The 13,812-nt window shown below is 42.5% G+C and overlaps 1 protein-coding gene across 5 annotated transcripts in view; it reads right to left on the reverse strand.

Annotated features, from left to right (window-relative positions):
- The window catches only part of LOC109622866 (phospholipid-transporting ATPase VD), a 252,076-nt gene that overhangs the window by 9,949 nt on the left and 228,315 nt on the right, over nucleotides 1-13,812 (reverse strand). For 3 of the 5 annotated variants that reach the window (XM_062851414.1, XM_062851413.1, XM_062851415.1), the window contains 9 exons: nucleotides 10,225-10,405; nucleotides 9,976-10,155; nucleotides 9,757-9,881; nucleotides 5,500-7,540; nucleotides 5,269-5,439; nucleotides 3,764-3,949; nucleotides 3,497-3,697; nucleotides 3,227-3,414; nucleotides 2,752-3,161 (listed from right to left, as the gene is read on the reverse strand). In XM_062851414.1, the coding sequence (XP_062707398.1) occupies nucleotides 2,822-3,161; nucleotides 3,227-3,414; nucleotides 3,497-3,697; nucleotides 3,764-3,949; nucleotides 5,269-5,439; nucleotides 5,500-7,540; nucleotides 9,757-9,881; nucleotides 9,976-10,155; nucleotides 10,225-10,405 (3,613 nt within the window). In that variant the 3' untranslated portion in view covers nucleotides 2,752-2,821. The remainder of the gene's footprint in view (nucleotides 1-2,751; nucleotides 3,162-3,226; nucleotides 3,415-3,496; nucleotides 3,698-3,763; nucleotides 3,950-5,268; nucleotides 5,440-5,499; nucleotides 7,541-9,756; nucleotides 9,882-9,975; nucleotides 10,156-10,224; nucleotides 10,406-13,812) is intronic. The other 2 variants (XM_062851416.1, XM_062851417.1) reach the window with 2 other exon arrangements.

The following is a 13,812-nucleotide window of genomic DNA, read 5'->3' on the forward strand; positions in this document are numbered from 1 at the left end:
GCGCGATACCCTATGTGCGTAATTCAAGTATCGGGGATACTCTCGAGTCCCTTCGAATCTCGCAGAGGGTTACGGCAAGGTGATGGTCTCTCGTGCTTGCTGTTTAACATTGCTTTAGAAGGTGTAATAGAAGAGCGGGGATAAACACGAGTGGAACGATTTTCACGAAGTCCGTTCAGCTGCTTGGTTTCGCTGATGATATAGATATTATAGCTCGCAAATTTGAGATGATGACGGAAACGTACATCCGACTAAAGAGTGAAGCCAGGCGAATCGGATTAGTCATTAATGTGTCGAAGACAAAGTACATGATGGTAAAGGGCTCCAGGGAAGAATCACCGCGCCCGCCACCCCGAATTTCTATCGACGGTGATGAAATCGAGGCGGTTGAAGAATTCGTGTACTAGGGCTCATAGTGACTGGTGACTACCGACAATGACACCAGCAGAGATATTCAGAGGCGCATTTTGGCAGGAAATCGAGCTTACTTTGGACTCCGCAGAACTCCACTATCGAATAAAGTTCGCCGTAACACGGAGTTAACAATCTACAAAAATCTGATTAGACCGATAGTCCTTTATGGCCACGAAGCATGGACTCTACGTGTAGAGGGCCAACGCGCCCTTGGAGTTTTCGAACTCCGGAATGTGCTGCGTACGATCTACGGCGGAGTGCAGATGGAAGACGGGACTTGGAGAAGGCGAATGAACCAAGTGCATCAGCTGCTGAGAGAACCAACCATCGTCCACACCACGAAAATCGGGAGGCTACGACTAAAATGGTTCTTGAGAGTCATCCGACCACTACAAGAAGACATAGTGCGCAGCGAGCTAGGTCGAACAAGTGGAGGACGATCTGCGGACCCTTCGCAGAGTGCGGAACTGGAGATAAATAGTCGTGGACCGAGCAGAATGGAGACGACTCCTATGTACAGCAGAGGTCACTTCGGCCTTAGTCTGACCGGTAAGGTAAGTATGTACTTGCTGTGCAGTTGGAAGCAGGCGTGGTGTCGACTCTGTCTGCTTTCCGAGGACAAAGGGAGTGGTAACGACCACTAAGGAAACTGACTAAGCGCCGGTATGCTACCTTGATGGACTCCCCTAAAGCCAGTCATCGATGTTCGTTGCTACACGCTACTTAATTAACCTTGAGGGTGCGATGTGCAATAGCCTTTTTCAGAAGTAATGTCTTCTTGGTGGTTCCGGAGAGACGAAGAGTTTATCGGCCATGGGAATGTTGTTTAGTGGGTCGAGGAAAGGGTAGTCCTGTCTTTTAGTTTTGTTGTAGAAAACGGTCCTCAACCCCACACGACCTGGACTTCGCTGTTCAGGTGTCTGTAAAGCAGATTATCCCTCCATTGCTTAGAGAAGAAAAAAAGGGGTCCAAGGGATTTCAGAGGCATTTTAGGTGGTCTCTGGAAGTTTGCAGAAGAGTTCAGAAAAAAACCAGGAGGTTTCTGGGATCTTAGTGTATAAGGGGGTTTCAGGTGCATTTCAGAGGGCTCATGGGTTTTCAGAAGATTAGCGGAGATTTTCAGCAAACTTTTAGAGTGCTTCAGGGGATTTCAGTTGTTTAGTTGTTTCAGTGGTTAAAACTCCATTCCGTTATCCGAGCAGTGCCGTAAATATACATTGTTTCCTTTCGTTACTCCGGACTCGAAGATTCAAGAGTAATTATTTAGACTATCATTAAAAACGGCTACGCAGTCTCAAAATGAGCAAACGATGTTTATTACTTGCCCAACGTTTCGACACGGGGTTAGTGTCGTCTAGTTGAAATTTTCGTCGTCTAGACGAAACACAAGACCAAAAACGACCAAATTAGTATCCCCCTGAAGAAGACACTAACCCCGTGTCGAAACGTTGGGCAAATAATAAATATCGTTTGCTAATTTCGAGACTGCGTAGCCGTTTTTAATGATAGTTGAAACAATACAGTCGAACCAGCACTAGAATTATTTAGACTTTTGCATGCTTTAATAGTTAATCCTACTTCATCGAACACGTTGTACTCCGAGAGAAATGCACGTGAAATATTAAAAAAATGTGGGGGAGATTGGACTAAAATCAACTGATTATATCGGTTCGAAAAGCCGTCTATTTATTTATTTCGTCAATCATAACGTAGATTTCAGTTCGGTGGTCCAAAAAGACTTTATTTGATTCCCAGGAAAATTTTATGAAAGCTGATCTTGCCTTATCGTTACACTCGAGGATGAATAAGGAATTTAAAAAAAATGCTAGGAACAGGGGTGAAACGAGTTCAATAAATTTACTTCCAGCCTTGTGCAGTGCATGACACCCTTTTTATACATAGAGATTTTTGCAATTTATATTAAAAAAATCAATCAATTCCAGAGTAAATAATTAGATAGCTTTAGATTAAAATTCACGTCAATAAAATTAAAAAATCAATTCCGTCCACTCTTATTTGAGATATAAGTATTCAAGTTTAATACTACTTCTATATCATTGTGATTGCAAGTTATTATAGTGTACAACTACTTACCGTAGATATGAATGGCTCATTTCAAATTCGTTTAAAGGTTGGAAAGTGCATAAGGTTTTGCAATTTCTTGGAAAATTTGAATATTATTGAAACCATAAAAGATGTGTATAAAACATAGTACTGAAAATGTGCATTTCAATCAAACGAATAAAAAAACAAGGCCAAAACCAAAATATAAACCATTCCAAGCCAAAACAGCACACAATTAAGGGATGGTGGATAGAACTCTGGCGTAAACATTACCGATCATTGGGTCCCTCTAGCACATTTGGAAACAAACTGGGAGCAAACTACAGTTCGGCTACAGTCTAGCCTAGTAACCGAACCGCTCCTGGGGATTGTTACGCTCCAGGATGCCAACTGCGGCGTTCAGCTTTTTGCGCGCCTTCAGTGTGCTTCCCTTGGAGCCGGGGTTATTGTTCTTGCCACCACCGGACGACAACGAGGACGACGTCGTCTTGGTCGTGGTCATGGTGGTGGTGGTCGTGGTGGTTGTTGTCGTCGTTAAATACCTGAATATAGACGAGGCCGACGTGGACCGGGACCAGGTCACCAGTAGATTCTCACCTCTCCGTTTCTCCTCTTTGTACTGTAGCGTGACGCGCACGCCCTCGCCCGGCCAGACGGTGTTCTCCACCACGCGGTAGATGAAGCTGGAAGACGTGGAATTCTAGGGTAAGGTTGAACTGTTAAGAGTGAGGTTTAGGATGGATCTTACCGAGGCAACAAGGCAAGTACTGCCGTCAAGGCAGTTATCAGATAATACTGTACCGAACTCATGCTCATGTGGATCACCCAGTAGTTGGAAGGCAGCCCGAAGCAGCTCACGCACACGGTGTTGTACGCGAAGGCAAATACGTAGAACGAACCTATACTAATTACGATTGATAATACGTGGAGGATTGTCTGTAGGGCAAATGAGAAAAACTTTAGTTATTAATTCAATCCAGAAAAATGACACATTCCGAGAAATGGCGCCGGAGCTTACCCATGATTTGATTTCTATGGCACAATGTAGCAGCATCGTGAACAGACACGACGAGGTAATGGTGGTCCCGAAGACCCACACGTCCACGTCCGAGTCCCAGAAGGCGGCCTTCGCTACGAAGAATATCACCAGGCTCTGATAGAGCGCATCGAGCATCACGATCCAGAAGGTGTACGGTTTGTAACCCTTCCCCAGTCGGCCCTAGTGAAGGAAGGCAATGGGATGTTAGTTTAAAACCGTTTGAATGAGCCCACAAACGATACTTACATGCCGATACAGTCGCGGATAGTTGAGCAGTAGGTCGTCGATTATCTTCTTGTCGTAGACTCCGATGGCAAGAGGCGGCAGGGCAGTGAATATTAGGTTGTAGATCATCAGGTATATTTCGTCAATCATGACAGCACCGGAGAAACCACAGTAGAGTTGATACCAGAAGAGAAGGAACACGAACGCCTGGATGGGAGAAACAATTTAAATTACATCTCCATAGCATTTCCGCATTGAAATTACAGCCCTTTCAGGAGGAAAGATCGAGCAACTAAGTAAAGGATTCTACGCAAAACTGTACAATATATGATTCTTTAAAAACTCAGGGGTTTTCATATGTACGCCTGTGAGCAAACCGGAGAAATAACAAATGTAACGGAAAGTCAACAAGAGAGAAATACGAGCCATAACCATAACGACGAAAAAGAACTTCCAGAAACTCGATACGTTGATCTACCGAACTCTCAATTTCATTGGAAACACCTGTATACTCACCGATCTACTGAAGCTACGATGCCCAAGTAGCGCTGCAGCAGGTCACTTGGAGCGTAGGTAACTACGTAGAAGTAGATTCAGATGAACTCTCCTGATTAGCGCTGATCCGGCTCTGAGCTCAGTGTCCATCAGGGGTTGTGCCAGCCCTCGGGTGGTTCTCTGTTTGCCTCACAAGGGCCATTGGCGAGTACTTCATTGGCAGAAAGGGACAGAAATTTTAGGGAGGGCCCAAGAGACAGGAATGAAAGCTAACCCAGAAGTGGGCGTGAGTGGTGCGACGGTTAATCCGTTCGCGAGAGGCAACCTGATGAGATCGCTACCAAGAACAGTGAAGGCGGATCCTCTAGTACCCCCAGTGATCAGCCGAGAGATGTATGTAGCGGAACACCACCTGCAGAATAAACGCAGATGAGTGGGGCAGACCTGGCGCAGGCACTGAACAGCAACGCTATCGAAGATGTTAGTAGTCGCTGAACAACTCAACTAGCTGAACGGGTACACCAGCGTATGGAACAACATGAGCACGGGCCTTACACAGGGTATGCTGAAATTCCGCAATTCGTTGGCGACCAAATACGAGAGAATGATGCGTGGCGACGAAGGATGAACTGCGACCTCGTTTCATTATACGGCAAATCCAGCATTGTGAAGGTAGCCGGAAGGATGCGGTGAACAGGCAATGTTTCAAGAATGCCGGACAACAACCCTGCAAAGTTTGTGTTCTCTACAGATACGCACTTGATGCAGCATCGGATATAATAGAGCGGAATACCTCAGTGAGCTAAATAATTAGCATTCATGTATAAAGAAAGCATCGTAGAGATCATCATTAAGGAACCAGAAAGATTGGCAAATCATGGGACTAAGCATTACTATATGGAGCAGAAGTTTTAGAATATAAAGTTCTGTTGTGTATTGGAATTGGAACCATCACAGGACAACGAGTACAGGTGAACCTACGCCGTAACATAAAAGGAGTACATAACAAAAGAATATCAACTTGTACTTACCGCATTTTTATAGAAGAAATAGATGATCATCCGCGCCAGCCGGTCGTAGTTCCAATGGCCGTGAACCAGCAACAGCTTTTCCAGAATTCTGAACTTTGCTATCGTGAAATCTGACGCCATTACAGCTTGCATACCTTCCTGTCCACAAATTCCAACTCCAACATCGGCCATCTGTAATTCATTTGTATGCTTTATGTTTTGTCCATTTATCACTCTACACTCAATACAAACCTGAATCATGGACACATCATTCGCACCGTCGCCAATCGCCAGCGTGCTCATGCGAAGTTCTTCCTTCACCACCTTCACGAGAAAGGCTTTCTGCAGCGGCGTTGCTCGACAGCACAGAACCGACGAACAGTACTTCGTCAACCGCAGGAATGGCTTCGTCAGGTTCGATCGCAGATCCAGAATGAAGGTCAACGTTTTGCCATCGACGACCAGCGCTCGACCCTTGTCGCGATCACTCCGAATCGAATAATCCACATCGTTTAGCTGCTTTTCGATCTCATTCAGGTAGAAGGTGATGGACGTCTCTGCAGAGTCCCGTGATCGCGCCGTTAGCCGAAGAATGTCCATTTGAGGGTTGAACAATCGCGCCGAGTAAGCCACGTTGATCGCCGTTTCGGTTTTGTCCCCGGTAAGTACCCATATCACAATGCCGGATTGCAGAAGGGAAGCGATCGCCTCCGGAACACCTTCCTGCAGGCGATCTTCAATACCCGTCGATCCCAACAGCGTGAGGTTTCGCTCCAACAATCCAAAAGATTCCCTAATCTTCTTCTCCCGGTTCTCCATGCTTAGTTCGCATTCCTGGTGCTGAGAGTACCATTCGGAAAAGTCCGTTGCGTCTAGCTTCCGCTTAGCCATCACTAGGACCCGAAGACCTTGCCGAGCGTACAGATTCAGCTGATGTTCAGTCTGTTCCCGAAGTCGATATTCTTCGGATCCAGGAGCGCACGGTGCAAGACTAGACATGATCGAACTATCAGCACCCTTTGTATAGAGAACCACCTCTTGGGTTCCGGTCTTCCGGACAACCACTGACATGCATTTGCGGTTTGAGTCAAAGGGCAGAATTTTAAGAACTTCATATTCTACAACCCCTTCTCCAGGGACATTCACTAAAACGTGATTAGGACTGCGATTGATAAGGCAGCAGTCATAGCTGTAGGCCGCATTGACCAGGGCCAATTCATCGGGGCTTTCGGCCTCGTAGATCGGTCGTCGATCGCTTGGTGTTGATCCCTGGGAGAGGGACTTGGGGAACTTAACGCTATTCATGTTGAACTTGTTCTTATTGTTAGACTTGAAGGGACCTTTCGGTAGCTTGGCTACCAGGGATTTCACTCGCGCCGTGGGCGTAATTGCTTTAAGCTTCATGGGAGGGCTTTCCGACATGGGAGACGTTTCCGCTGAACTGCTGATGGGCGACAGCGATGGCACATGGGTTTGCTTCAACGGCAGTGACGATGGGGCATTCGGTGGAGGCGAAGGGGTAATCGATCGCGATTCCGTTAACCGCGCGTACCTATCACTAGCGGGATCAGTTCCGTTTGCTATTGCATCAGTTACCACTGGTCGAACCAGCGTTACACTAGTATCACTATCGTTAAGTTCGATCACACCGCTGGCGTTCATGTGATCCTTGTGAGGGGTGGCGCTAACAACCACCGTATTGCAAATGGCCAGCACCAGAAAGAACTCCTGGATCTGCTCCGCACTACCGCTAAGCTGGTTAGACTCGGTGGTCTGGTTTAAATTTTCTAATAAACTAATATTTGGCTGAAGGTACGGCACGGGACCTCCGATTTTGGTCAGTTCTTTTTCCTCCTCCGTTTCGGGATGGTTGTAATCTACCCCCACAATGGTGCACCGCCGGAAGATCATACGGTTCTCCGTCAGCGTTCCTGTCTTATCCGAAAATACGTACTGTACCTGCCCTAGCTCTTCGGTGATATTCATCGCTCGACACTCGGTTCGCTTGTTCGTTTGCGCATCGTACAAATCGATACAGTTGTGAATGTGATAAACCTGCATGATTTTACAAAGTTCTATCGTCACATACAGCGAGAGTGGTATCATGATCTGCAGTATTATAACGAACGTCCAGAACGCCAGCAAGCCCTCGTAGTCCGGATTGATTTCGAAGGGGAGATATGGGATGCGAAAGGTTTCGTTGTTATTCCCACTGGACGCTACGAATGACGAAAGCCACATTTTGCATCCAATGGCGCCGATCACGCACAGGATAATCAGGATGATTACGCACCTTTACAAGGAATTATGAAAAGTACATATGTTAAAATTCGATGAATCATTAATCACCAGTAATTAAATTAAAAAAAAAACTCTATTTTGCCCATTTCGGCAAACAAACAACTAACAAACAGAAACATTCGAACGAATTTCCCGAAATTTATAACTTTTGATAGGCTTCGCGATAAAATATGAAATAAAATCCTTTGATCAAGAGCCAATATTGTGCAGTCTGGTTGTGCTATACTTTCCCTGGAATGTCGTTTGCTTCAAGCGCCGATTCCCCAAAAGGCACGTTTCCTCGAATTACCCATTTCCTCCAATGCGCCCTCTTTTATTTTGTATGCAGTTTTTTTCTCGATGTAGAGTGTGACGTCTGTTTCTCTATGCACAAATTCTTAACCAATTTAACTGATCCATTATTGAATAAATGCCCTATGCCTGTGTTAATATTATTGCAGTTACAGGTTTTACGTCACGTTGCTATGAATAAATAGGCCAATAAGTTTTCATTTCTCTTCTGATGAGTTAACCTAGAAACAATGTAAATGACCCTATTCTGTTCTGTTATTCTGTTATAATCAACGCACCCCCGGGCCGTGGCCAATCTGCGTTGTTTCGCTGGGCGATACGTCTACCAGTAGACTTGTATCTGCCCTATGCTAAACCGATTAGCATATCAAGTCCTTTCCACTGATGAGTAGGCTCGAATGTCCCGCCCCTCCCTATAACCCATAGGGGGAAATAAGGAGTTTCCAGTTTCAAGTATTGTATTGATTATGACACCAACTCTTTCTATTCCTTGGTAAAAAAAAATCACTAGACTTGTTTTATCAGACTACTATTAATAATGAACATAATTAAGATACAAGTTTGCATACACAATTGTAAAAGCAGTGTTAGATACTTTAAAGTGAATTGAAAAATGTAAATAAGATAAATTGTAAACTATTCCGCGGCGACAAGAATGCTTCAATAGTGTCATAAATAAACGCGCAAACAAACAAATAATTGATATTGAAGTATGCATATTGCATTATCTATTAGCAAAGTCGTAGAAAGAGTTGGGCGCCTGATTATAAAATTGTTGTACTTATCTTGTGTGTTTCGGACAAGTCCCGTTTGTGTTGGCCATTGGGACACTTCTTGCTTCAAAACGGTCGTTTCTGGAATGGAAAGAGAATAATTGGCCGCACAACTCCGCAAATGGGCGGCCCGCACATATTAGTATAATGTTGCAATGATTGAAAATAGTAGAGTATAATTGTTAATCTATATGAATACTGCTACTAGTTCAGGTTTCTCACCCTCCACGATTCTCTAGATACTGTTATAGTGTGTTTGTTGTTAATTTGTTGATAAGTGAAGCCTCCAGTACTTCAAAATTCAATGTAGCGAAGATCTTGAGCGGATAGCATTCATTGATAATGATAGTGATTATTTTAATATAATATGGCTTAACAAAAATTACTATTCAATTATTTTAAATCGGATTCGTCAATAAAATTATTGTTCATAAAATAATTAACCATGCGAATATCGAACTACACAAACTAAAAAGTGTTATTATATTTTACCAATGATTTCATCCTAATCTTGACCCTAACATAGTTATGCGCTTAGTGGACAATGACCAAAAATAGTGTTGTTTCGACAATAGTCACATACTATGCCCTACGACATTGACGATTCTATTGTCTATGGCTCACCTATTTAGCGCCACCCAGCAGGGACTTGGTCTGGTACCCAATTCAGTATATCCGCTCCACGTAATGTACCGTACCTCTTTCGATTTGTGATATATTACGCGGAACATTACTCTCTTCATTCGGATAGCGGCTATGTAACCCATTGGATTAAAAACCTCCATCAAACATGAAGCGATTAATCGGAGACTGAAGACTCTATACCAAATTTGGCTCAGAGACAGGTAATCAGTGAAGTCAGTTTTTCTCGTTTGTCAGAGACGATTGATACGTATTAAGACAAACTTTCCACTGCATCTGCCAGCAATAATCGGTGATCGATCAACATTTCCAGTACCTACCCCAATTTACACAAGTATGCCAAGGATCACCGCTCATGCTTTACAATACAGTTGGAAAAACTAGAGCAACACCTGGCCACAATGATGCATAAAGCACTAAAGCGGACCGGAAGTGTCGGTGAGCCAGCCCCACCAACAATGTTAAATGTAAATGACCCTATGCAACCAAATTCAATACTCACCATATGACATCGATGTTCATCTGCTGTTCGATTTGTGACCGCTTGTACCGCGGACCACTATTGTTGAGCATCGCCTTCGTCTCATGTCCAGCGTAGACCACGATCCCCTCGGCGTAGTCCGTATTCTGCAACGCAATGCACAGAGTGTCAATCGAATGCAATCAACCAATCCAATTAATTTATTCTCTCCCATTTTGATTGAGCGTTATACGTACGTACCTTCAGTCGGCTTTCCCTCAGCAGAAGACTTTCGGTGGAAACCGGTACCCGTTCACCCGAGGGGTGTATCACAGCTCCATGAAACCGGTAGATTTTCGTCGACGGGGCATCCACCTCGACACGGCTGGTGAACTTGCTGGCCGCGAAAATGTGCTGCTTCTCGGCGAAGCCTCGTATCACCTGCGATAATCGTGAAACATATTATACCTCCATTCTACTATTCACCACGTGCGTCCTAGCGTTACATACCTGTCGCCTTTTGAGGTTCGTCTCGCCGTCCAGATCGCAAGTGTCGATGTAGCACACACCGTGCGGGTCGCTCGACTTGAGCAGGAGAATGTCCGCCGGGACGGTCTCGTTGTTGGACAGATGCACCAGGTCACCCACGCGCACATCTTGCCAGAGGACTTTCTTGTAGCGTTCCGATTCCCTGAACAATGAGAACGTGAGCCAAGAAGGCAAAAAAACAATAAGTCTTTGCCGGTATGGACATTAATATGTGAGTAAAAGTTCAATTGGTCAAATGATAAATTATTCAATTCACGCGCCTTCCATTCGGTTGCTCGGTTTATAGATGGATGTTTGGTTGCTTGCTTGCGGCACTTGATTAGTCGTTACAGAAAGAAGGAACTTTGCTCGGCTCGGATTCATAACTGTATGGCAATGTGTACCTAGCTTATATCATAAATCAATACTATTGATGATAGTTTGCGCAATTAATTGTAAATTCATGGTAAATAAATGCTATGCATCTTTTGTTGACTTACTTATTCTTCTTTTTTTTTTCTTTTCCTTCTTCTTTATGATTATACGTTCCAGCTGGCACTTGGCTTGTTTCTCTTCAACTTGGATTTTTTCAGCAATTCCACGGTTATAAGGGCTTCCTTTAGCTCCTTTAGAAAAAAAAAGGATTCTTGCGAAAGGTTTATCGGATTTTCAGTGGATATGCCGACTTTATGTGAGATAGGGTCTGGGACCATTTCGGCAGGAGCACCTAATTTGGGAACTACTGTAACTCAGTCAATTTTCTACCATTTGGAATACGGTAAGATACGCACAGTATCTAGCCATGTACCAAATTTCATATAAATTGGTTTGAAATTGACTGAGTTATAGTAGCAGCAAGTGCCCAAAATAGGTGCTCCTGCCCAAATGTTTCCAGACCCTATTCTGACTTTTTTGGGTTGTGAAAACTTGTGTCGCCCCTGCACCTTTGCATGAATTTGTATGTTGTGAGACATGCACAATGATACTCTATGTCCAGGGAAGTCACCGGATTGACGGTCCAAAGCCTTATCCACAAGGCTAACCTGAGACACTCTTCTTCGCAATACTGCAACTTCTTTCGGCCCATAGATGTCCACTTATGTGTACGGAATTCCGTGATGTGAAGTGGGAATTGGATTCAGTTTGGCGTTTGCCTCCGCAGTATCGTTACCTGTTCTGTGGCGAAGTTGGTTAACGCACCCTGTCTACCGAATTGGGGAGACGTGGGTTCAAATTCCACCAGAACTACGTAGTTTTTTTTTCACAATTTTCCATCTTAATTTGTCCACTTTTCAATACATTTGTACCTATGAACTTTAAGGCCTGAGTTTACCAAGGTTTTTCAGGGGAAATTTTGAAAGTTTAGAATCTAAAAGCCCTAACTTGATTTAGTTTTGAAGAACTTAACAGAAATGTCCTCTAAAATTAAGTAAAAATGCGCAAGATTTATTATTAAGCAAGAAATTCCACCAAATCGCTGAATTCTTCGAAGAAATTTTCTGCAAAACTCTTTAGATATTAAAACAAAAATCCGTTAAGGAATGTCTCAGTTAGATTTTTACCAGACTTCTTTTAAGCTAATGTCAAGTAATTGCTTTAACATTTCTTTATAAAATTAATTTAAAAAAAAATATGACATTCAAACATTCTCAATAATCACTTAAAACATTTAGGAGACTAATCAGTCATTCCACAGACCGTTAAATTCCTTACACAGTTTTGAAACTGAACTAAGATGTCTGTTAGGAATTCATTCAGGGATTTGTTTAGAAATTTGATTGGAAAATTATTCAGAATTCGTTCCGAAATTCCTTTTAAATTGTAGATTTCTCTCGGAATTCTACCCATGATTCATCCATGAATTCCTTCCGGGATTCCTATTTGAATTTCTTTCAAATTTAGTAGGTATCTCACAGAATTCTTCCCGCGAGTTCTTTTTTGAATTAATCAAAGGTTTTATACTTCCTGGAGGTTTGCCGGAGATTCTTGGCTCTCTCCAGTTCTCCGAGTACCCATCCGAAGATATTTTTTTATATTTGCTCCCGTTAATTCGACACCAACATTTCAAAAGGGCGTAACTGCTTTTGGAATCATCACCTTCTTTTAATGCTGTGTATCATGTGTTATGATTTCCATGTTTTTCACAACAAGTACCAGATGGGAAAAACTCTCCTCTTTCCGACAACCACGGTGGTTTGAGTGTAAGGGAGGCAGTACGACCTACAGCTTTGAAAGAAGGTATTACTTCCAAATGCAGTTACGCCCTTTTGAAATGTTGGTGCCGAAGTGTTTCTTCTGCACGCAGAAAAATAACACATATTAGAACCAAATTCAAAGGGACTTCATTTCTAAGTCGCGGGGTTTATTGAATCAAAAAAATATTTTCTTTGATTTAAATATCGGAGAATGCACATAGCCAATAATGAGCAAGATGATTCAGTTTTACCCTGAGATTTTCAAGAGCAGATCTGGCCGTGAACGATAGCTCGTTATCAGTGATGCATATTATATCAGTACCCGTGTTCGATTCTCGCATACTTTTTTTCATTTCGTTACCACTCCTAAACAAAAATATTTTGTTTTTGATTCTAAGTCGATGGATATTTGTTTCTAAAAAATATAGACTTTGAAATCACAAAATTGCTTAGTTTCAAAGCAATAATGTTATAGATTCAAAGTGAAGAAGTATTTGAAACTAAAATCAATACCGCGAGGCTTGATTTTAGAAACAATGAAATGAATGCTTTGAAACTAATGCCAAATATTTTAGATTCAAAGCATAAAAGGTATTAGGCCGTGGTTCAATGATTTATTTTCTTTGATTCAAAGCACTTTATTTTTGAGTTCAATATATTTTTTTCTGCGTGTGACACATTTCGGTGTTTTTACGGAATTTCTGACAGTTGCTCCAGAGATTTCTACCAAAGTTCTTACCAGGATTTCTACATGAGGTTTACATGGGTCTCTGCAGGGGTACTCTCCGGAATTTCTTCCAAAGTTCCTCGCTCAATTCCTCACGGCGATCCTTCCTAAATTTTTCCAAAGTTCCTTCAGGAATTACCGTCGTGTGGGGCTACTTTTGAAATGCGGGATTACTTTTGACACTTTTAAATATGGATTTTTTTAAATTCAAAATATTGTTCAAATCGGTTTGATATCTTTGGGACTATTGTGAAGCATTATTTTCCCCTTCATTTGGTTGACTTTGTTTTTCAAGCAGACCCTTTATCACGCAGAAAAAAATATATTTAACTCAAAAATAAAGTGCTTTGAATCAAAGAAAATAAATCATTGAACCACGGCCTAATACCTTTTATGCTTTGAATCTAAAATATTTGGCATTAGTTTCAAAGCATTCATTTCATTGTTTCTAAAATCAAGCCTCGCGGTATTGATTTTAGTTTCAAATACTTCTTTACTTTGAATCTATAACATTATTGCTTTGAAACTAAGCAATTTTGTGATTTCAAAGTCTATATTTTTTAGAAACAAATATCCATCGACTTAGAATCAAAAACAAAATATTTTTGTTTAGGAGTGGTAACGAAATGAAAAAAAGTATGCGAGAAT

This window comes from Aedes albopictus, chromosome 2, assembly GCF_035046485.1.
Source record: "Aedes albopictus strain Foshan chromosome 2, AalbF5, whole genome shotgun sequence".
In the NCBI taxonomy this organism is placed as follows: domain Eukaryota; kingdom Metazoa; phylum Arthropoda; class Insecta; order Diptera; family Culicidae; genus Aedes; species Aedes albopictus.